General features: G+C 46.3%; 1 protein-coding gene and 2 long non-coding RNA genes across 3 annotated transcripts in view; 2 read left to right on the forward strand and 1 right to left on the reverse strand.

The window, feature by feature from the left end:
• LOC142070207 (syntaxin-binding protein 2-like) overlaps positions 1-20407 on the forward strand; it is a 43198-nt gene extending 22791 nt beyond the window's left edge. Inside the window, exons 14-17 of the mRNA XM_075123745.1 lie at positions 16810-16916; positions 17398-17487; positions 19681-19766; positions 20176-20407. Of these exons, the coding sequence (XP_074979846.1) occupies positions 16810-16916; positions 17398-17487; positions 19681-19766; positions 20176-20407 (515 nt within the window). The remainder of the gene's footprint in view (positions 1-16809; positions 16917-17397; positions 17488-19680; positions 19767-20175) is intronic.
• LOC142070314 (uncharacterized) overlaps positions 1-25125 on the reverse strand; it is a 334822-nt gene that overhangs the window by 222821 nt on the left and 86876 nt on the right. The window lies entirely within an intron of this gene.
• Positions 4110-15172, forward strand: LOC142070316 (uncharacterized). The gene is made up of 4 exons (XR_012666282.1): positions 4110-4152; positions 4737-4772; positions 12935-13053; positions 15089-15172. It is a non-coding gene; the product is annotated as an uncharacterized LOC142070316 (long non-coding RNA).

A 25125-nucleotide genomic window follows, 5' to 3' on the forward strand; every position in this document is an offset into this window, starting at 1 on the left:
ACTAAACACCCCCCAGCCACCACCACACCAAACCCAACAACCAGAATTAGACCAAAGTATTACAGCCCCCAGGATACTAATCTCTTATGTGACACAGGCAGAGAACAGGAGGGACTGCGATGACCAATGCCTGAGGACCTGCAATAGCATGGAATTGATTATATGATCTATACCCAGATGAACCTAGCTAGTGGCCCACACCCCATGTCATAAAGGATTATGAAAACCCTAGTGTCCCTGCCAATCTGCCTTAGGGGAAAAAATTCCTTCCTCATCCTGAATATAATGATCAGTGACTGGCTGAGGCTGTGAACAAGATAGCATGGTCTACTGCAAGACACACTGCTCTGTAACTCAGCAGATGGGGGTTTTCTTTCCAGCTTTGCCACTGTGCTGCTAAGTGGGCTTCAAGAAAGTCAGTTTTCCTTTTGTTTCCTTTCCCTCCAATGGGTGGTTTTATCCAATTAGATGGTTAGCTCTTCAAAGTAGGAACTGCCTCTTACTCAAGGACAGACAAGATTTCCCACAATACATCACCAATAAATTCCTAGACTGGCTCAAGGTAGTCAGGTGCTAAGAACCTGGGGATATACCCCCATAAATCCTAGCGCTAAACTTGGGTAACTGCAGCGTGGACATTGGTATGAGTTGTATGTGACTCTGCAGTGTGGACATTTACAGGTGGGCTTGGCAAGCAAGAGTACCTGTATCCTGGTACCCTCTGCTGTGAAGCCATACCATATCTGTTTGTAGAATACCTGGCACAATGGGGCCCTGCTCTAGGTGTCACTGTTATATATATACTTTCTAAAATTGCTCAGGTCCCACTAACTCTCTCAACTTGAAAGTGAAAAAATTAGGAAAACTTTTAGGAGACAAAAACATGTAAGATGCCATCTGCAGCCTCTGAAAGGAGATTGCACTTTTTTCACTGCGACACCAATCATATTTGAGATTAGATTACTCTTTTCTTGATATTCATCTGGTTGCCAGAGAAATTGTTTGTCAGATTTGGCTCAATTAGCATTTCAGGACCATGCTCCGCTGGTACTAATGTTAATAGTAAAGGAACCTAAAGGGTGGATGGCACTGGTCAATAGATAAACTTGAAATGTAGTGTAATGATGCCCCAGATAACTATCTAGCTAACCGCTACACCCCTGAGATTTCCTGTCTCTGGCTGTGGTGGGGACCAGCAAGTGAGAAGGGGCAGGGCTATCTCAATATGTCAGGAAGGAAGCAGTGTCAGGAGTTGCACGTCAAAAATTTCTTCCAGTATGAGAGATATTGCTGGTGATACTTGCACCCCGATAGAATCTTGCAAACTTGGAAAAACTTTTGAAGTGTGACTGCTTTGGTAAACCAACAACTTCTGGCTCTTCAGGATCAGTTAAACCCAATTGGAAAAATTACAGAATAGTGCTTTAGTAGCACTTTGAAATAAATGAGCAAGACTATTAGAGAAATAAATGTAATTGATATTATCTGAATGGTGTATGCAATTAGAGCGCCTAAAAGATTTTGGTCTGAGAAAGCCAACAAATCTGACAAACCTCTACCTTGGCTTTTTCAAGGAAATCACTTTAAATGTATTGGAATCTTGGAAACCTTACCTGGCTGTGAAATACATTTTTTAGCAATTTTTTTTTCAATTCTAGCACTTTGCCTGTAACCCCATCAATGAGAGAGTGATCAACAGACTGCCAAATGAAATGGAAAACAGAGTCCTTGGTTCTGGCCACTGTCAGAGCCAGGATTCTGAACTAACTGGCTCACTGGTCTCATGCAGTATGGTGGCTCCTAATTCCCTGCATTCCCTGCTGTGTGTAAAGTGGTTATAGCTGGAATATATTCTACCCCCCAACACACTATTTTTAACATTAAGGCCTTGTCTACAGTGGTGGCGGCATGCAGCTACATGTTGCAGTGGAGTAGGGTGCATCCACACAGTGGTGTGTAGCTACACATGGCAATGAAAGGCTCTGGCACAGGGGAGGCAGGAGAAAAGGCTCTGGCAGTGGGGAGCTGTCAGAGATTTTTCCCACTGCTTCCCCCTGCCAGACCCTTTTCCTGTTGCTGGAGCCTTTCCCTTTGGTGGGGAAACACTCCTGCAATGGAGAGGCAGCAGGATGCTACACTGCTAAAAATAGCAGCATAGCCATGGAAGCCACTGCTTTTGTGCGTAGAGAGCCATGTAGGGTACATACCCTAAGATTCTGATGTGTCTACTCACCTAAGCAGTGCCTCACCTTCTACACTGCTAGTTATAGCTGTGTTCCGGGGGGCATGCCATGTATGTACTCTGCACACTGTCCTAAGTGTAGGCATAGCCTAAGTTAAACAATATTTAAATATGAGATGCAGACACGAGGAGGCAGTTTATCTAGACAGGCAAATAAATCATCTGAGCTGTTGGCTTAAGTGTGCCGTATCCCAGTCAAATAGAATGAGAATAGTAACTGTAATGTATTTAACCTCTTCCAGATTAAATGCAATAAATGACTGTTATTCTTCCGAGTGGCAGAAGAGCTGTGATTTACTGGTGGCTGTGCCCTCAAATAATTTCTCTTTGGGATGTGTGTGTGTGCGCGTGTCTGTGTGAAATTAACAGATACTTAAAATAAGAAAGGTTGACCTCCCTTTAGAACCTGCCAATTACTTACAGAGTTTATTGCCAAGCACACCAGAGGTAAGATTACATACGGGACTGCCTGGAAACGAGAATTCAATTTCACAAAAACATTTGATATGGGAGAGATCCCTGGGATAGCCAGATGGTTAGGGTACACTGCTGGGATGTGGGAGACCCAGGCTCAAGTCAGTAGTCTGAATCTAGCAGACTGAACACCGGGTCTCCTACATGAATCCCCCAACTGCTTGGCTATTCTGGGCTGGATCTCTCTCTCTGTGTTACAGGAAATTTCCTCCTGGACCTGAAAAACAATCCTGACAAAAGTTTTTTCATAACCAATATGTTTCCATCAAAAGTTCTGGTTTCTACAAATTGAAAATTTTTTAGCCGAAAAGTTCCTGACCAAATTACATAGAGAATTATACTTCCAACTTCAGACTAAGGCCCAAATGCCCTCATCCCTAAAGTTTCTGAATGGGTCTAATGATCAGAAGGTCTAGTGTGGTACTGTAAATACATCCATTATTCTGAAAATAACCTAATAATCAGAGAACGTGTGTAGCAACTCAATTCCCTTCTTCTTTGAGGAGCATCTCTGTTGGGTGCTCCACTTTAGGTGTCTGTACACCTTACACCTGAAACAGAGATTTGTGGTAGCAGTGCCTAGTTGGGTCACACACGCGCCATCACTGTCTTGCACCACTCCAGGTGGTTACATAGTGCTGCACAACCAACCGCCCCCCAGTTCCTTCTCTACCGCAGAGAATCTGTATGAAACTCTGAAGTAGAGGGGAGGTGGGAGAGTAGTGGAGCACCCACAGTGACAGCCAATTCAAAACACCTTAGTTACTGCACAAGGTGAGTAACCTCTTTCTTCTTCTTCTTCTTCTTCTTGGAGTGTCCCTGTGGGTGCTCCACTTTAGGTCACTGTTGAGCAGTGCTCCTCAGTGGAAGGGAGGGGCTTCGGAGTTGTGTTGTAAATGTTGGATAACACCGTGAGTCTAAAACAAGCATCTGATGTTGATTGTTGTTCTATAGCATAGTGTTCTGTCAATGTGTGGGCTGATGCCCAGGTTGCTGCTCTGCAAATGTCGGTAATGGGGACATTGTTGAGAAAGGCCACAGAAGCTGCCTGTGCTCTGGTAAAGTGTGCGGACTCCCACTGGGGCTTGTAGGTTGCTCTTTTGGAAGCAAAGATGGATGCATCCTGATATCCATTTGGATAGTCTCTCTATTTTGAGATGGTTTGTCCTATTGAGTATTCTGTTATGGAGACCGAAAGTCTCTGTGATTTTCTTAATTTTTTTGCAAAAAGAAAAGGAGTACTTGTGGCACCTGGTTAGTCTCTAAGGTGCCACAAGTACTCCTTTTCTTTTTGCGAATACAGACTAACACGGCTGTTCCTCTGAAACCTGTCATTAATTTTTTTGATCTTTCAATGTAAAAAGCTAATGCTCTGTAAATATCTGTGTGGAGTGATGCCTCCCTTCCATCTGCATGTGGTTTTGGAAAAAACACAGGTAAGTAAATGGGTTGTTTCAAATGAAGCGTGTGGGCGGGGGGAGCGACTTTGGGTAGGAACTTGGGGTGTGGTCTTAAAGTAACTTTATCTTTAAAGAACGTTGTGTAAGGAGGATGTACCATTAGGGCACCTTGCTCTCCCACTCGTCTGGAGGGTGTGATGATGATGAGGAAGGCCACCTTCATAGATAAATGTAGTAATGAGCCAATTGCAAGGGGTTCAAACAGCTTTCCCATAAGACTGCATAAGATGAAGTTGGGTGGCAGTTTCCTTATTGTGGGAGTAGGTGTTCTCAATGCTTTAAGAAAGCGGTTAGTCATTGGGTGGGCAAATATAGTGATTCCATCCACCTTCTCTTGGAAAGCTGTGATAGCCACCAAGTGTACCTTGATGGAGCTTGTGAAGAGTCCCGGTTTTTAAAGTTCTAATATGTAGTCCAGGACCCTTGTTAGAAGGGAAGATGTTGGTAAGATCTGTTTATCTTGGCACCAAGCGCTGAATTGTTTCCACTTATGGATATATGTCTTTCTTGTATTCATTCTATGACTGTTCAGTAATCTGTCTTTTATTTCCTCCGAACAGGCTGTCTCGGCAACCATCTCGAAGAACCTGCACAATGTAAGTAACCTTCTCTTCCTCAGTCAAGTTGGGGTAAACAATCCCCTATATCAAAACCTAAATTCTATTAACATTTTGATTACATTTGAGACATTAATAACTCAAAGCAGGTTATTAGCTATCAGGATTTTGAATTGTGGGCATGGGCCAATTTATTATTATCTTTGTGAGATTTTCAAAGGCCCAAATGGCAGTTAGGAACCCAACTTCCACTAAAAGACAATAGAATTAGATGCTTCAACTGCCCTTTGTGTCTTTGAAAATCTCCCCCTAAATTTGTATATATGGTCACAGTAGTCCCTTCTGGGTTTATAATTTATGAATCTGAAACCTTCCCACCATGGAGTTAAACTCATTTTAGGCTCATAGATTGGTTATGCTGAGATCCACTTCATTTACTTACTGATGGGATTTATTTTCCTTGTTTCATGCTGAAAGAAAAGTTAAAGCATGCTGTGCTAGTTCATGGGTTTGACTAGTTTGGTTTTTTGGTGTTTGTATTTTGGATATATTAGGTATGACAACTCACATAGTCTGAGAGGTCAAATTATTGTGATATTATTTTAAAAGCAAAGACAACATCTTTGTTTTTAAAGGACTTTGAAGAGAAAGCTCTGTCAGACTTTTCCCTGTAGAGTGTCACATCCATGTGGAACACAGTGAGAGGTCATTATAGATCTGTATGCAATCTGTATATCCCAGAAGGGTTGCAGAATGATCTTTTTCCTACGCTGTTCAAACTCCTCATGAAATAACAAGCAGAGACAAAAGTGCATAGTGCTTCCAGAGTACTGCAAATGACTCCAAAATCTCTTTCTTGAAGGGTAACCGTTAATTTAGACCCCATTCTTTTGTATGTATAGTTGGGATTATGTTTGCATTACTTTACACTTAACATTGAATTTCATCTATCATTTTGTTGCCAAGTCACCCAGTTTTGTGAGGTCCCTTTGTAACTCTTTGCAGTCAGCTTTGGACTTAACTATCATGAGTAATTTTGTATCATCTGTAAATTTGCCACCTCACTATTTTACCCCTTTTCCCAGATCATTTATGAGTATGTTGAACAGCGCTGGTCCCAGTACAGACCTCTGGGGGACACCACTATTTAACTCCCTCTATTCTGAAAACTGACAATTTATTCCTACCCTTTGTTTCTTATCTTTTAACAGGAGTGCTGGCAATGCTTTCAGGATCATCTAAGGATCCTTAATTTAATTTAATGACAAGCCTTTTGTTATCTTAATCACCCTGCCTCTGTTTATAAACAAACTCCCTGCCCCAAGGGCAGAAGCTGTTAGCAGTACAGAATTTGGTGATTTTGCAACAGAAAAGAAGCTTCAAAAACAGGCTCCAATGAGAAACTGCTAAGCTTGAATTAATATGCAAACTAGATACCATTAACTTGGGTTTGAATAGAGACTGGGAGTGGCTGGGTCATTACACATATTTAATCTATTTCCCCATGTTAAGTATCCTCACACCTTCTTGTCAACTGTCTAAATGGGCCATCTTGATTATCACTACAAAAGTTCTTTTCTCCTGCTGAAAATGGCTCATCTTAATTAATTAGCCACTTACAGTGGTATGGCTACTTCCACCTTTTCACATTCTCTGTATGTATATATCTATCTTCTTACCATATGTTCCATTCTATGCATCCGATGAAGTGGGCTGTAGCCCACAAAACTTATGCTCAAATAAATTTTCAAAAAGAAAAGGAGGACTTGTGGCACCTTAGAGACTAACACATTTATTTGAGCATGAGCTTTCGTGAGCTACAGCTCACTTCATCGAATGCTCACGAAAGCTCATGCTCAAATAAATTTGTTAGTCTCTAAGGTGCCACAAGTCCTCCTTTTCTTTTTGTAAACTTATCATATTCCACACTCAAGCTCTGTGTGGGCCTAGGGCAGGCCCAGTGATCAGACCTCAGTTACAAAACTTGAGGGGGAGAGTGACAGGAACCACTATAGCTCATGTGTGCTGAGCACCCCCTATTTTTTTTCTGTGGGTGCTTGAGCCCTGGAGCACCCACAGAGTCAGTGCCTATTGTGCATACGTGACCTATTTATTCCAAGTGGGTTTTGATTGTAAACTCCTTAGGGCAGAGACTGTCTTTTTGTTACCTGTTTGTACAATGCCTAGCACAACGGGGCCCTGGCCTATGACTGGGGTCTCCAAACACTTCTGCAGTACAAGTGATCAATAATAAGACAACCAGAACCTAGCATGCTGTGGTGTCTCTATTAAAGCTCAGTTCTCTTCATGAGTTAAATATTCTGGCCAGACTGAATATTTAGAAGTTGTTTGAAATATTTCCAGCCCAGACCTTTCAGGAAGGAAGGAATTCTTTACAGTGAGGAATAAGAGTCAACTCTGGAGGGTGGTACATGATAGCCCAGGAAAGCTCTGGTACCTTTTCCTAAAAGAAAAGAGAAAAAAAGAAGGATCAGGGATACAAAATATCACACCGCTGACTCTCTTATGGAAAGTTGCTGTAGCATTTAGAATGAATGGTGACCTCTCTATAAAAAGTTGAATCCTACCTATACAGATCAATAGAAGGGATACAATTATCCAATTACAATCTACTAGACAGTACAAAATTCCATAGGAAGGCTATAATTTTCTATTAAATTATGGTTTTAGAATCTTTTCTATTGTTTCATCCCTGTTGAAATCCATAGGGCTATTCCATTAGATTCCTACAACTTTCCAAAAAAGGAAGGGGGGGAAATCCTGATTATTCATGCAAATTGTAACCTGGAATGCTAAATGAAAAGTTTCGAGAAAATAAATAACTAGAGTGAAAGATGACTTTTGGTTTTACATGAATGCATGTATAGTCAGACCAGATCTTTAAATTTGTTTGGAAAAACTGGATATTGGCAGAATCTCAGAGAAATCAAGAAATAGAACCACAATGACTTTGTTGTGATGGACCAAATGGGGAAAGACTGTGGCAACATAAGGAGAAACTGATGGAAGTGAGGGACTAATCTCTCTGTTCACTCTGTATAGAGATTTTATAACAGTTGACTTTGCATTTCTGGCTGAAGGCATTTGTACATGTGATAGACTGACTGTACTATTGAAATCAACTGTGTTGCCTTATGATATAAAACAAAAAAGACTGGAGTGTTCTCATTGTTTTATATTAATGGAAACTTAAGTTTCAGGTCTGTTCTAGAAGAAAGTAGATGAAGCAGAATTAATTAGGAGAATATAGTAAGATAAAATGAGCATGCTCAGAGCCAGTTAAAAACCATTTAAAAGCATGTAGTTGCTATGTCAGAGTCAGAGAAGGTGGTTAGGTAAGCCCAGGCACTGTTGCAAGTAGGTTGATCAAACACATTCCTATATACAGAGAAAAAAAAATCCATCTAGAACCAAAACTGTGCGCAGCTAGGTTCTCTACTTTCATATCCTGCCTCAAGACCTGCCTTTGCCACAATCCTGCTAAGCTAACTAAAGAGGGCTAGGCTGAGAGACAGATAGGATACTAAATAACTTAAAATATTTACTTATTATAAAGTGCACTCCACAACTGAATGCAGTAGGTCTTTGTCTGGGCAGCAAGAAGAAAGGGATTGTGGACCCCATAAGGGTTCCTGCTTCCTTGAGTTATGAGGGAAAGGCAAAAGAGGTGAGCAGAGTAATAGGGACCCAGAAGTCCAGCTCAGGTGTGGGCACTGACCTGTCAGGCATGCAGTCAGGGCAGGATATTTATACCCTCCAGATGTAATCCTCTTTGATCATGTGGGTAAAGGAAATGGCAAAACTTCCGCTAACTTCCATGGGGCCATGTCTTAAGTTATATTTGTGCAGCATTTAACACAACATCCCAGCTGAGGCCTTTGAGTGCTTCTGCAATATGGCCTCATCCAATTGCCAAGGAAGTCATTAGAAGTCATTCCAAAGAATAGTAAATATGGCAGGCGACCAGCTTGGCTTAATGGTGAAATCTTAGCGGATCTTAAACATAAAAAAGAAGCTTACAAGAAGTGGAAGGTTGGACATATGACCAGGGAAGAGTATAAAAATATTGCTAGGGCATGTAGGAATGTTATCAGGAGGGCCAAATCGCACCTGGAGCTGCAGCTAGCCAGAGATGTCAAGAGTAACAAGAAGGGTTTCTTCAGGTATGTTGGCAACAAGAAGAAAGCCAAGGAATGTGTGGGCCCCTTACTGAATGAGGGAGGCAAACTAGTGACAGAGGATGTGGAAAAAGCTAATGTACTCAATGCTTTTTTTGCCTCTGTTTTCACTAACAAGGTCAGCTCCCAGACTGCTACGCTGGGCATCACAAAATGGGGAAGAGATGGCCAGCCCTCTGTGGAGATAGAGGTGGTTAGGGACTATTTAGAAAAGCTGGACGTGCACAAGTCCATGGGGCCGGACGAGTTGCATCCGAGAGTGCTGAAGGAACTGGCGGCTGTGATTGCAGAGCCATTGGCCATTATCTTTGAAAACTCGTGGCGAACCGGGGAAGTCCCGGATGACTGGAAAAAGGCTAATGTAGTGCCAATCTTTAAAAAAGGGAAGAAGGAGGATCCTGGGAACTACAGGCCAGTCAGCCTCACTTCAGTCCCTGGAAAAATCATGGAGCAGGTCCTCAAAGAATCAATCCTGAAGCACTTGCATGAGAGGAAAGTGATCAGGAACAGCCAGCATGGATTCACCAAGGGAAGGTCATGCCTGACTAATCTAATCGCCTTTTATGATGAGATTACTGGTTCTGTGGATGAAGGGAAAGCAGTGGATGTATTGTTTCTTGACTTTAGCAAAGCTTTTGAAACGGTCTCCCACAGTATTCTTGTCAGCAAGTTAAGGAAGTATGGGCTGGATGAATGCACTACAAGGTGGGTAGAAAGCTGGCTAGATTGTCGGGCTCAACGGGTAGTGATCAATGGCTCCATGTCTAGTTGGCAGCCGGTATCAAGTGGAGTGCCCCAAGGGTCGGTCCTGGGGCCGGTTTTGTTCAATATCTTCATAAATGATCTGGAGGATGGTGTGGATTGCACTCTCAGCAAATTTGCGGATGATACTAAACTGGGAGGAGTGGTAGATACGCTGGAGGGGAGGGATAGGATACAGAAGGACCTAGACAAATTGGAGGATTGGGCCAAAAGAAATCTGATGAGGTTCCATAAGGATAAGTGCAGGGTCCTGCACTTAGGACGGAAGAACCCAATGCACCGCTACAGACTAGGGACCGAATGGCTAGGCAGCAGTTCTGCGGAAAAGGACCTAGGGGTGACAGTGGACGAGAAGCTGGATATGAGTCAGCAGTGTGCCCTTGTTGCCAAGAAGGCCAATGGCATTTTGGGATGTATAAGTAGGGGCATAGCGAGCAGATCGAGGGACGTGATCGTTCCCCTCTATTCGACATTGGTGAGGCCTCATCTGGAGTACTGTGTCCAGTTTTGGGCCCCAAACTTCAAGAAGGATGTGGATAAATTGGAGAGAGTCCAGCGAAGGGCAACAAAAATGATTAGGGGTCTGGAACATATGAGTTATGAGGAGAGGCTGAGGGAGCTGGGATTGTTTAGCCTGCAGAAGAGAAAAATGAGGGGGGATTTGATAGCTGTTTTCAACTACCTGAAAGGGGGTTCCAAAGAGGATGGCTCTAGACTGTTCTCAATGGTATCAGATGACAGAACGAGGAGTAATGGTCTCAAGTTACAGTGTGGGAGGTTTAGATTGAATATTAGGAAAAACTTTTTCACTATGAGGGTGGTGAAACACTGGAATGCGTTACCTAGGGAGGTAGTAGAATCTCCTTCCTTAGAGGTTTTTAAGGTCAGGCTTGACAAAGCCCTGGCTGGGATGATTTAACTGGGAATTGGTCCTGCTTTGAGCAGGGGGTTGGACTAGATGACCTTCTGGGGTCCCTTCCAACCCTTATATTCTATGATTCTATGATTCTATGACTTTAATGGGAGCTGGATCAGGGCCTATACATATTTAATAAGAAGAAAATAACTTTCTTATTAAATAACCAGGGCCTAACCTTGTGATAATATTTAAAAAAACACATTTTCTGGGGTTTATTAAAACTCTTGCATCCTAAGGGATGTGCAATAAACACAATTAGTTTGATTTTTTTGAAAATAAACTGAACCAAGTATTATAGTGAACAATTTGTATTGGCTTGGGATTGCCTGGATCACACAGATGTTTTCTACTTTTGTGATTTTTAGGGTTGTTGTGGAAACTGTGGGGTTGTGGTTTTTTTTTTTTTTTTTAAATCTAGGCATGATTTAAAGAGGCATGTCTTTTTGACAGTATAAAAACTAATCAGTCACAGCTTGAATTATTTATAAAAGCTTCTTAATCAGAGGTACAGTGAAGAGTGATTGTCCATGAAATTATTGTCTTTCTGAACTGGACAAGTTTTGTACTCTGACAGTTCATGGTAAAAGAAAATTACATTAGTATGTCACAATTAATTTGTCTGCAGTGTAACAGGAACTTCAGAATGGTCATCAGTGGTACAAAGTGACATCTGTTAAAATCTGCGCTAGCATGCTTCAAGAGTGTTCTAGCCTTAAGGCTAAGATTTGTCATCATTTCTCATGGAATTAATGATTCCCAGTTACTCAAAACTGGTATGATACTAATGTAAATTCCGATACCCTGGAAGGAAAGGTCGCACCAATCCTGTTTGCTGCGTTCTGAAAGCAAAATCAGACAAGTGGCAGACAAGAGTTGCCAGCTATCAGTAAATTACTTTTAAAAATGTGTATACTATAGACTAATAAAAATAGCATACTAATCTGGAAATTATTTTTGGCATAATATTCTGTATTTTCAGCAGAGAATAGAAAAAGAGTAACAGCAGAAATAATCTGCCAACTTCCTTCTCAGAGAAGCCGACTCATTGTGGAAAATGTTTCAGGAAAATAACTAAAGAAATGGTGGATGAATTTTGTAAATATTGATCCAGATTGCATTACCATGAATAGAAGTTGGGCAGAAGAAAAAATTCTGAGAAATATTGTTTCCAAAGTACATCAGGATCTTATTATTAATCATGCTGGTTTATTATTTTTTAAATAAGTAAATGAAACTTTGACAGTATTATTAGTATTTTTCCCATCTGGGCTGTGAACAGAAATAGCAACTTGTTAAGCAACACTTTAGCCTTCTCCTGTGGTCACTCTACTTCTTTCCTTTGTTTCAAACACATATTTAACTGTGAAATTAACTTTTTCAAATTTTAAAGAAAGTTAGTACAGGCTTTAAAAATTATATTAAATATGCCCAGTATTTAGAGATGAAAAGTACCTGTTAGATACTTGAATTCATCCCTCTGCTTGGCAGAATACATTTCTTTATGTAGCAATCCCACAAGGAATGTTCATGTATTAAATTGATACTACCCTGGGCACAAACACTAAGCGACCATTAGAAGTTATTCTGGAGACAGGAGGAGTCAATTATTGTAAGCAGTTGAGTCTCATCAGTAGCAGAAACAACATGCTAATATGGTATGTGCCCTCCAGATTTTCTTGACTACATCATGTCCTATCTGAAGAAACTCAATATCTGTCATAACTCAAAATCTTTTCAATCAATCCTCCCCAATTTGCTTGCCATTTATTCAGTCTGTCATCTCTTTCCCACTTCTTTCACTCTGCTGCACCATGGTATCAATTGTATCCTCATGTGCTTGAAACTGCCTTCATATTGGCTACTTGGGCCTCCAGGCAGAATGAAATGTTTCATAATTAATGTGGGATACTTCAGTCATCCAGCCAAAGCACAGTGTAAATATGAGCAGCATTTGTGATCTGGTGGGGATGCGACAGGGATCACAGAGTTGGGGGTTATTGAAGAAGGGAGTGGGATGGAAGGAAAGAAGTCAGAATGGAAAGAAAACTTTTACAATTTTTTTTGTATGATAGCTCTGAACAGCATTAGCAAGGACAGCAGTTGGTGAGTGTAAGTAACTCGTGAGTATGGGTTATAGGGACACTTCTCTATGTCAAAATCCACATATAAGAATTTGCTGCTCAGGATACTCCCAGTTCAATCTCCAATATGTCAACCAAGAGGACAGCTATCACGGTAGCACTTGAAAGTATATACATGCCTCACTTGTAAGAACCATATAATGTGGCTCTTCCTGTTTCCTATTTGGTTATTGCTTGAAGAGACCATGAAGTGGATTGGCAAACTACAGCTTATTTGAATGTTTAAGAACTTTGGGAATCAGGAGAACTGAGTTACAGTCCTGACTGCTAATTTGTCACTTTGAGCAAGTCTCTCTCAGGTCAGTGTCCTTTTCTGTTAAATGGAGCTAATGATGTTTTCCCACCTTTGTAAAGTGTTCATAGATCCTTGAGACAAGATTATTAATATTAATATTTATGCAATTTATTTTATCATTGTTAAAGCCTGACAAAATGTTAGGTTACACTTTCACACCAGTTGGCAATATTGTTCATTACTCTCTTTTCCCGAACACATGTTTTGCCTGTCATTGTCAGAAGCATCTCTGCTAGCGCAGTGGGCAGGTCACTCCCAATGCTGTTATACACTGTTTGTATAATCAGTGATGAATTCAAACTGGAACAGGTACAGAGAAGGGCTACTAGGATGATCCGAGGAATGGAAAACTTGTCTTATGAAAGGAGACTCAGGGAGCTTGGCTTGTTTAGCCTAACTAAAAGAAGGTTGAGGGGAGATATGATTGCTCTCTATAAATATATCAGAGGGATAAATACCAGAGAGGGAGAGGAATTATTTAAACTCAGTACCAATGTGGACACAAGAACAAATGGATATAAACTGGCCACTAGGAAATTTAGATTAGAAATTAGACGAAGGTTTCTAACCATCAGAGGAGTGAAGTTTTGGAATAGCCTTCCAAGGGAAGTAGTGGGGGCAAAAGATCTATCTTGCTTTAAGATTAAACTCGATAAGTTTATGGAGGAGATGGTATGATGGGATAACATGGTTTTGGTAATTAAATGTTCATGGTAAATAGGCCCAATGGCCTGTGATGGGTTTTTAGATGGGGTAAGATCCAAGTTACCCAGGAAAGAATTTTCTGTAGTATCTGGCTGATGAATCTTGCCCATATGCTCAGGGTTTAGCTGATCGCCATATTTGGGGTCGGGAAGGAATTTTCCTCCAGGGCAGATTGGAAGGCCCTGGAGGTTTTTCGCCTTCCTCTGTAGCATGGGGCACGGGTCACTTGCTGGAGGATTCTCTGCTCCTTGAGGTCTTCAAACTACAATTTGAGGACTTCAATAGCACAGATATAGGTGTGAGGTCTTTTTTAGGAGTGGTGGGTGAAATTCTGTGGCCTGCATTGTGCAGGAGGTCAGACTAGATGATCATAATGGTCCCTTCTGGCCTAAATATCTATGAATCTATGAGTATTATATAATGTTTTAACAAGTCTGTGTATGTTGTATTTGTTAGCGTGCTGGGACCATGGCTGCTCAGATCTTCACATTGACAGCAGGACTCTACATTCCTAGGATCCTGTGATTTTGGATCTATCCCTGAATTAATTGTGAGATCAGAGTGGTTGTGGTCTGTGGTATTGCGACAACCATCTTGTCCTAGGCAAACATTTGGTACAATATTATTTTATATATGCCCTTTGGGATATAAAATAGTATTGTTTTCAAAATCATGCACAGTAAAAACCCTCCATTTACCCACCACCGTCAGTGTGGTCTAGTGGGATTCCTTGGTAGCTATGATGTCAGTATATGATAGGGGTCAGTGTATGATCATACAGTCCTAGGGATTGCGTGGACGTACAGAGTGTATCCAGGCTGTTAGTCTGGATTTCAAGGGACATGTGCTGAATACAAGCAAGGTAAGTTAAATAATTTATGTGCAGAGTGTTCACATTACCCTTGCTATTTGGGACATTCAGTATATAAAACCACATTTAGTTGTTTAAAAATAAAGTGCAGGTCACCTTTGTTTCACTTGTAAGAAATGAGCTGATTTTTCTCATTTTGACATGGTTAGTATCAAGAAACAAAGACAGATATCTATATGGGTTTACTCATAGCCCCTAGAACAGACAGAATAATAATAATATAACATATGTCATATAAAATGAATACGGGGCTTCTAATTGCAGCTCTATATCAAAAGGACAAAAAATCCGATGACTTGTTCTCCTTGGAATAATGTCTCTAAGTACTTCTTGTGCTCTCTACATCTGTTACATGACAGGTTGTTAATGATGTGTGTGTTCATTTGATGTAAAGCACCTCCTGTGTGTTGTACTTTTCAAATCTGCCTTCTGAAATCCCTACTGATGTGGTATATTTCTCCAGACTGGGTCCACTCAAGGTCCAAATACTGATTAGTTGCTGTATTTCTCTGAATCAGCTTTCTGCCATTGGAGACCTTTATCCATTTCTCCGGGAGTCATGTAAGAATTTTCTTTCTACTATTTGATCCCTTGTGTTATCTATGCCAGTGATGGTCAGACCTGATATAGGTTATTAAATGTTGCCAAATGCCACTTTTCTTAGTCAGGGATATCAGTCTACTAGAGTTGCCCTACCAAATGGTCCTTACGCACGTGAAATATTTAAGTATACATTTGTATTTGTAGCTCAGCTCAATCTCTGTCCATTTTTATGGGAGCCTGATTCAACTGCAATGGGATGAATTTGCATCTTCTTTGAAAACTAATTGTATGTAAAATCCTAGTGTGCTATCTACACTTGTGCTTCAACTCTGTCATCCTTTACAATCTAGCTTCAGCCCTTTCTAATTCATTGAAATAGCACTCTCCAGAGCCATAGGTGATCTATTCTTAGCTAAAATCAAGGGAGCGCTTCAATTATTTAATTCTTTTTGATTTGCCTGCTGCCTTTGACCATCATGATCATGATTATTTCTACCTCGTGGCTGGACTCTATTAGTTTTCCTTATGACTTGCTGTCCACTTCTTCAAAGTCTGCCATGGCAGTTGCTTATTATCTCCTCTCCCACTATCCTGCAACTACCCAGTGATTCTGCAATTATTGTTTCATAAATTTAACTTCTGTCCCTAGTAAAACAGTGGAACAAATATTGAGAGGAAAAAAGTAGCTAAACATCTCTAGGATAGTGAGTAATAAGCAACATTGGTTTGCAAAGAATGTGTTTTGCTAGAAAATGAAGGATTTTGACAGAATTACAAAATGTAGATGTCATATAACTGAATTTGAATAAACCATAGAATAAAAGATATCATGAAATCATACTTGAAACATTAATTGAGATCAATAGGAATAGCCTGCTCTAGGCTGAAAACTGGCTGAAAGATTGTAAACTAATGGTAATAATGACAAACAGCAATGTATCAAGATGGGGGAAGGTATCTAGGTATCTGTGTTATTTCAGGCATAGTTAAAAACTTCATCAAGAGTTCACAGAAGAACTACAGGGATTGATTTTATGATGCAAGTTTACAAGAGCAAGATACATTTGCTTGACTAAGCAAAAACAAAGGGGTATATAATAACTGCTGCTAGTAAAGACCAATGGTGAAATCTTGACATTTTGTCATTGACTTCATTTGGGCCGGGATTTCACCCAAGGAGAGAGAAGAGGTTTTTGCAGTAGTATAAGGGATTTAACTAAGACAAGTAAAAGGGAACATTTAGGCTAAATATTAAGAAAAGTTCCAGTTGGGTTATACAATAGCCTCCCTAGGGAAATAGTCATAAACCTGTCACCTGAAACATTAAAATGTTGAGGGAGGAGCAGCAAGAACCTAAATTCGATCATTAACTGTGTGGGGTCCAGTGGGTTAGAGCAGATGGTGCTGGGAGCCAGGACTCCTGGGTTCTATCCTCAGCTCTGGGAGGGCAGTGGGGTCTAGTGGGTTAGAGGGGGGCTGAGAGCCAGGACTCCTGGGTTTACCCCCAGCTCTGAGAGGGGTGGGAAGAGCAGGATCTCAGGATTTGATCGGGGAACTAGGACTCCTGGGGCCACGGACTTGTGTGCCTGGGCTGTGGGTGCGTCCCGGGGTGCTAGCACTGACCTGTCTCTCCCCGTGAAGGTGTGGACAAGGAGAACCTCACCAAGCTGATCCAGCATGCCAACATCCAGCAGCAGAGAGACATCATCAACAACTTGCAGTTCCTGGGCATCTCTCTCACGCCTGGGGTAAGGGACTGGGGCCAGGGGCCAGCAGCTGTACCCATGCCAGGGGGCAGATCTATGCTGCACAAGGGAGCCCAGGCCATCCTGGAGGTGCCCCTCTATGGCAGTGACCTACTCCCAGCACAGAGGTGGCCTCTGTCCCTGTACAGTGGGGTGATGCCCTCCCCATAGGAGGGTGACCCCCGAGTTACTCCCCATCTGGGGTGACTTCTTCTGCCCCGGCAGAGGATACTGGAAGTCAGGACCTCAGATCACCAGCGAGCGAATGGGGGGAAGCAGCTCTGTTCTCCCATCAGTCTCTCTCCCCTCCTCTCCCTCTCTCTCTCTCTCTCTCGCTCAGTGATCCATTCTGTTCTTTTCTCTGCCTCTCCCCTGCCAGCCTGGCTGGCGCGACTCAGGTAGGCCGCGCTCTCCCTGTCTGCCCCCGTTCCCACCCAGCACCTCCTCCCTGCTGCCTCTCACCCCCTCTCCCTTCCTCCCCCAGAGCGGGCAGCTGCGACCGGAGAGGAAGGTGCGGCTGGAATCCAGCTACCAGCTCTCCCGCTGGACCCCCATGCTCAAGGACATCATGGAGGTACCGGGCCATCTGCTTCCTGGCCTTGGGGGTGGGGTTGCAACTGGCAGGCTGGGCCCAAGGGGGAGGAGTTGGTTTGGGGTCAACCATGTGTAGAGCCCTGCATATCTGCACACCATTTCTGCGGATAGTGGATCAGCTGCAGATACAACCGTGCAGGGCTCTACTCCCCAGCAGCACCTGGCCCGTGGCGTCCGGCTCAGGCAGCCTGGGGGACGCAGCGCGCTCGGGGCCGCTGGCCCGCAGCCAGTGGCTGGGCGACAGGTCGGAGTCGGGGCTGTCCAGCACCCACTCGCTCCGCCGCACTGCTTCCTGTCCAGCAGCTCGAGCAGCACCAGTGTCCCCACCAGCTCCTGGGCAGCAGGATTTGGGATTGGAGTGGGTGGGGCCCCGGCGCCCCACCCCTCCACCCCACTGTGATGCAACATGCTCTGCTGCTGCTGTGTACTGTTGCTCGTGACCCCCCAGGAGGGCACGTGATGAGACACCCCTTCCCCCAAGCCCCCACCCCCTCCACACTGCCCCCTTCTCCTCGAGACCCCGCCCCCTCCACGCTGCCCCTTCCCTGCGAGACCCCTTCCCCACCCTCGCTAGCTGCTGCCGGTGAGGATGCGGATACAGGTAAAAGGCGGCTTGTGGATCGCGGGCTGATGCACATCCACACTTTTGTATCTGTGCAGGGCTGTAGCCATGTGAGGGGCTCATCAGAGAGTCCTCTCCTGCTGCCGTCCTTAGGGGTCTTAAATCATAGACACGAGTGCAGGGGAGTTGTCTTACTCGGTGCTGAGATGCTGCCACCTCTGGGGTGGGCCATGGGCGGTTTATACAGCGGTCCCTCACCGGGGCTGAATTCTTCCTAAGGAGTGGCAGGCAGCTCTTAACAGCCGCCCAGCAGCGCTGCCCGGGAGTCTAGGGCAGGAGGTGATCAGTGTGTGGGGCTGGAAGTGCAGGGGATCCAGGCAGCACACTGTCATGACTGGCACTGGAATCTGAATGGCTGGCAGGGTCCTTGGCCTAACCTCCAGTGAGGAGCAGCTGTTTGACGCTCATCTAAAGGATGAACTCCTGCAGCACAGTCCTGGTCACGCCCCCTGCAGACCCCCGCCCCGCTTGCTCTCTGCAGTACAGCGCCCCCTAGCGCCGCACTGGGGCAGCACTGACTGCCAGGGGAGAGTGCCCCCTGCTGAGCCCTCCGCCTGCTCCCTGCAGTACAGCGCCCCCTAGCGCCGCACTGGGGTCATAGAGCACCCTCTGCTGACTCACTCGCACCCCCCAGCACCCAGTAGCTTTTCCCTAGAGGTCTCCTATCCAAGCACTGCCTGGGCCCAAACCTGCTTAGCTTGTGAGAGGTGACATGGTCACTCCATCCCCTAACCCTTCCAGGGGGCTGAGCCCCTCATCGCCCTGTCCTGTGGGGCACTCCTCAAGAGGGTGGGGGGGCACACTTAGTTGCCTTCAACCTACTGGCTTGGGGCTCCTCCAGGCCAAGAATTAACCCCCTGACCGGAGCTCCTGTCCCTGGCAGATCACAGGTGGGAGGCTCCCAGCCCCTTGTTCCAGTGTTGTGATGGTTCCTCCTGTGGGATTTTGGGGCAGGCAGTAGCGGTAGCCTCAATCCCACGCCTAATCCAATCGGGGTGCCCCCTCTCTGCGCCAGCCACAACTTGGCAGGCCTTAAGCTTCCCTGTACAAGTCAATGCAGCAGACTAATGTAAAAGCCCCTATTATGTGGCATTAGGATGTATCATATCCTGGGCCCTCTGCGTGCCTGGGACACACTCATGGAGCAAGAGGCAGGGCCTGGATCTGCCCGCAGCAGGAAAGGGACACTGAGGGCAGCCCCCTGCCTCTCCCCCCCCACCCCCCAAATGAGGGGCCCTGGATCTGGCTGCAGGAGGTCTCCGCCCTCCTCATAACGGTGGATGGGTGGGGAGTTCACAGCAGGGCACTGAGCAGCTGAGGGGGATGTGGGGAGATGGGGGGGCATCACTGGAGGAGTCAGCGTGTTCTTTGCTAGCTCCCCATGCCCCCCCCTGGAAAGAGGGCCCCAGGCTGCTCCCCCCAGGGACTGTCAATCATTCAGTGAGGAGCTGTCCCAGCCCCTCCACCCCAATGGGGCCTGGCTTGGCCACCAGATCCGAGGTTCCTGCTGCTTGGCCCCTGCTGATCTGTCCTCCCCCCACCCCCTGCCAGGACATCATTGAGGACAAACTGGACAAGAATCTGTGGCCCTTTTTGTCGGACCCGGTCCCTACCACCAGCTCCCAGGCTGCTGTCAGGTAAGGCTGAGCCTGGCTGGGCTGTGGGGGGCAGAGCCCTGACACACACACCCCAGAGTGTAGGAGCCTCTGTGCCTGGGAGTGTGTGGTCAGGACCCTGCCCTCTACGGGGGAGGGGATGTCCAAGAGCCTGGAACCCTCTTACCATGTCCCCCGCACCCCAGCAGTCCCTCAACACACCAGGGCCCAGGATGGAGGAAAGGGACTGGCCGAGCTTTAGACAGACCCCCAGCCCAGCGCAGGTGCCACCCTCCCCTACTCCCTCTTGCCTGCTTTGGGACTCCTGTCCCACTCCCTTGGGCAGGGCCTGCCCCGCAGCCTCCTCCAGGCCCTGCCCTTCCATCTGGCATTCCCTCAGCGAGCCCCTGGTATCCACACGGCCCCTCTCTCCCCCCACCGCCCGCTTTAGGCATTGGCAGAAGAACAAGCCAGCGGCCGAGTACCGGACGGGCCCGCGCCTCATCATTTACGTGCTGGGTGGGGTGTCCATGTCTGAGATGCGCTGTGCCTACGAAGTGACCCCGGCCATCAAGGGCAAGTGGGAGGTGGTGATCGGTGAGTGGGGCGAGTCCTGGGGGAAAGGGCGGCTGGAATGCCCAGGTCAGGGAGAGTTGGGACCCCCTGGGAGGGGGAGACCCTAGAACTGCCTGCCCAGCACCCACAGGGCTCCCATGCTACCCTCTGTCCTCCCACACCCAGGGGCCTGGGAACAGATGTGCTTGCCCCACATGGCCTGTATCTAGCCGCCTGATCTCCTGGCCTCTGTCTCCCCAGGCCTCTCATTGCCCAGGGACCATGTGTGGGGCCCCAGTCAGACACCCCCAGTAACTCCCATAGGGATATGGCTCACCCCCTGCACACACCCCTCGAAGACCCAAGGGTGAGGAACACTGTCAGCGCATGGATTCTTGCCTGGCTGTGCAGGGTACAGCGGCACGAGGGGTGCGGTGCCAGGCCAAGGGGGATAGGAGACAGTCCCTCCCCCCCTGCACTAGAGCAGGGTCCAGCTGCAAGGATGGGGGTGATGGTGATGCCAGCCACATACCTGCCTCACTGTGCCCACCACTGCCAACCACCTCTCTCTCCCCCAGGTTCCAGTCACATCCTGACCCCCAAGCGCTTCCTGGATGACATCCAAACCCTCAACCAGCTGGACCCCGAGGAGGCCTAGAAGCAGCCCCCTCCCCCCAGAGACTCTGCCCCCCCCCCAGTTTGCTGCCCCCAGCTCCACCTGCTCTTCTCAACAAGGCATCTTCCCCCCTACTCTTGGCTCCGGTGTCAGTTCTTGGGCTGGGGGAGGACCCCCAGGCTGCTTGGCTGTTCGGGCAGGGGGCAGGCCAGGCTTCCTCCCGTCTTTGCAAGTCTTTGCCTCCCGTTAACAGCAGCCGGGAGGGAGGGAGAAGCTAGGAATTGCACACCCGCCCCGCAAGGCAGGTCGGTCTTTCCCAGAGGCTTGGGGAGAGGCTCTGCTTTCACTTTGGCCCGTTCGCTCCATCTGACGCTGTTGTGGGCCGGATGTAAACCAAGCTGGCTGGGTTTCAGTCCAACGCTCATTGCAGGGCCTCTTGGAGAGGCACCAAGTCCCAGGGTTAAACAGGGCGCCCTGGGGCTCCCAGCTCCCTGCACAAACAGCAAAATCTCATACCCAGTGTGACGAAGGGGGACTGTTCTTAATGTTTCCTCTGAATAGTGCGTGGTTCCTCGGTTTCCCCTAGGCAGTTCTTAAGTATCTAGGTGGTGGGGTAAGGGTGTATGATCGTTGCAGATCCCTAGAGGGCAGGTGTGTGCAGGGGTCTGGACACAGAGAATGGCCGACACCCTGTTTCCTGGCAACTGATGGCCTGGGCCCTTCCCCCCTGCAAGGTGAGAGCTAAAGGGGTTGGAGAACAAAGGAATCAGGTGCCCTCCTGGCCGGGTAAAGGGACAAAGCCCAGAGGAGGAGGGGCTGGAGGGAGTTTCAGTCTGGGGCTGGCTGGGACATGGAGTGAAGGGCAGACGTGGTTGTCTGGCTCACTGCCCCCCAAAATGGACCCCCCAGCTGAAGGGTCCAGTTCTCTGCCCCTACCAGCTCTGTATTAGACCATGTTCCTGTCATCTAATAAACCTTCTGTTTTACTGCGAGAAGCAGCGCGGGGCGAGGGATGTGCTGGCCACGGCTTCCTGCAGCCCCCGTTGGCCTGCAGTGGGGAACCGCGGCCAGTGGGATCCGCGGTCGGCCAAACCTGCGGACGCGGCCGGTAAAGAAACTGGCCCGGCCCACCAGGGGGCTTACCCTGGGGGGCTGCGTGCCAAACGTTACCGACCCCGGTGCTACAGCAATCTCCCGTACAGCAATGGCTCTTACAAGACAGAGTAAGTTAGAACAACCCAGAGTCTAAAGCTCAGGTGTATTTGAGGATCTGGGCCAGTACTTGGCTGTTTCTATAGTAATGACCCCTGAGCAAGCAGTATAATGTACATGCTTATCACTGAGCTTGTCCAGAGGCTGCATAGAATATCAGGGTTGGAAGGGACCTCAGGAGGTCATCTAGTCCAACCCCCTGCTCAAAAGCAGGACCAATCCCCAATTAAATCAGAATGACTAGATGTCCTGATGTGTAATAAAAAGACTTTGAATCATAAAAAATCAACCCAGCCTACTTTACAGGGCCTGATCCTTCTCTCCCTTACAGCATCTGAGCAGTAGAAGAATGGCTAATACGGGCCAGTATTACGGTTGTTGTATCGTGTTATAAAACAACAAAATAAATAGAAAAATAAAAAATACAAATGAATGTTTTGAATTAATTTGGGGAAAAGAATTTACAGCACAGTACAAGGATTTAAAACATTTAAAACATTCCTTTCTTTCTCTCCAGTATTATAGTCTCTCTTGTTCCAATTTTGGGTCACAGGAGCGAGTAGTATAAAGGCCCTACCATCAATCAAACGTTACCCCCACCCCTTGACCCTGTAAGCCCTGCACACAGGTCACTGGAAGTCCCACCTCATGGGAGTATTACTTCCAGGGTCAAGGCGGACACATGTCCGGAAGCAAGGTGTGTCATGTGACCCCTGTAAGAACTCCTCCCACTGTCCTCTGCTGATCAGGATGGATTTTGCCCTGACAGGAACGACTCGAGAGAAGGTTTGACCAATCAGGGGGAGTTCCGGGGTTTGTGTGACCCCTCTAAGAACTCCTCCCACTGCCCTATACCAATCAGGAAGGGTTTCAGCCGCTGGGGACCACCCCGAGAGGAGATTTGTCCAACTGGGGGGAATTCTGGGGCGGGGTGACCCGTCAGGAAGTGGCTCGTGTGACCCCTCTAAGAACTCCTCCCACCACCCTCTACCAATCGCGATGGGTTTTGGCCACAGAGGACAGCCCCGAAAGGAGATTCGACCAAAATAGGGTGGGTTCTGGGACGGGGTCAACCGCCCAGAAGAGGGTCGTGTGACCCCTCTAAGGACCCCTTCCAACGTCCTCTGCCAATCAGAGTGCAGCACCATCACCTCATAAGTCCCAGCGCTGGGAAGAGGAGGCCATCTCTTACCAAGAAGACGTGTTTTAGAAATTGTGGAAAGGCTGAGAGGAAACGTGGACTCCTTTACCACTCCTGGGAGACCTTCAGACTCTGTTTTAGCCCCGAGGACCTTTGGAGTTGTGTGGAGAAAGCGCTACAGCAGCGACAGTTCTGAAGAGGATGAGAGAGAAGCCAAGGGGATTCCTTTCGCCCAGCCATTGATGGATATGCCAGTATCTGACCCTGAAGCCCAACTGCTCATGAGACACCCCCATGAGCATGGTGGCCTCTCGTCATCCGCCACCCTGGAGGAGGAAGGCCATCATGGCGTGGGGGAGGCACTGGCAGACAAGGTGAATGGAAAAGACGTAGCTCAGGTAAATGAATGATTAAGAAGCGACGGTCGATGATTGGGTGTAATGGGGTTAGGAACCAGGGGTTGTGTAAATCTAAAAACAAGCAGTGGGAACTTACGCTTGTTTCTTGGTTGAAAATCTCTCGACAGCTTGACGATGCCTTTCTAGAGGACCCGGAGGCCCTGGACGGCGTTGCATCAAACAGCGAAGGTGAACCAGGCCCGCCTTTGGTTTTGCTCAACGCCGCTAGAAATTGTTGAAGATGACTCCGAGGAGGACGGCTATGAGGAGTTTAGGAGAGGCTTGGCATGGAACTCGCTGAGCCAGTGCCACGTCACGAGTGTAAAAAAAAAATGACTATTGTACGCGTTGCTGTTTATGCTGTTCTTCATCACTGTCTTGGGGAAAAGCTTTTTGAAAATGGTGAGGGCTGTGTCATAAATGCCCCAGCCCAATGGCACCATGCCTGTGTGACTTGGACTTCAATGGATAGAAACTGCAAGCTCTGGGGGCTGTGTGCTGAGCTGTGTTTGGAAAGCTTATTGAACACTATTATTGCCATAGGTTATGTTATGCAACATCTGTGCCTAACCCAAGAACATTTAGCGCAAGCGGTGACCTTGAGAAATGCTGTGCAATTCAGTGGAGACCCTGACCGTGTTTTAAAGAAAATGTCCAAAATGGAAGATGCCTGCTTACAGCGTTACATTGACCGTCTGGTCCACACAAAAACTGACAGAACCCTGCTTAAGAAAAAGACTATTTGTAAGAAATCTAAAAGGATTAATTGAGAGAATGATGAGGGGACAAACATGCAATATCAAACTTGGTCGCTGTACATTTTAAAAAATCGAATGAAAAGGGCTTTGTGATTATCTGTGTTTCTGTTAGAAGGTCTCTGGCCCGTAAGTGAGCTAAAAGTTTTAATGGAGATCTAGGTTTGTTTTCAAGAAGCTGTATGACTTTTAAATTGAAAAAAAAATGGTTTGTGAGAACCTAGCTCTTGTGTCTTTGTGTAAAAGAGACCCATTTACAGCAACAAGCTGTGAAGTGGGAGGGGAACAAATCCTAGAAATGTGTTTACAGTGTAACCCTTCTGCCCATCAGAGTTGGCAACAACAGGGTCTAGGTTCAGTATCTAGGAGTTCCATTCCAGTAACACAATGCAAAACCAGGTCAAGCCCCCACCAGTGGGGCACTGAAGCTCCCCTACGACAAGTTGAAATCACTGAATACTGTGTTAAGTAGTAGGGGGCCTCAGAGCTAGGGCACCATGAACCCAAAGTGAATTCAGATCTGCAGTCTGTAACCAAACTCCTAATAGAATTAAAATTCTCTCTGATATTACATAATGGAGAGAAGGTACAATTGGTGTTTGGGGCCCTCAGAAGGGGGCTCACACCACTAGGCACAAACCTCCATCCTCAAACTCTCTCAATTCACTGGCTTTTGCAATCCTTGTCCCTTGCCTAGCAAGTGCTACTTAGTTGATGGTGAGTC

Source organism: Caretta caretta, chromosome 28, assembly GCF_965140235.1.
Source record: "Caretta caretta isolate rCarCar2 chromosome 28, rCarCar1.hap1, whole genome shotgun sequence".
NCBI classification, from domain to species: domain Eukaryota; kingdom Metazoa; phylum Chordata; order Testudines; family Cheloniidae; genus Caretta; species Caretta caretta.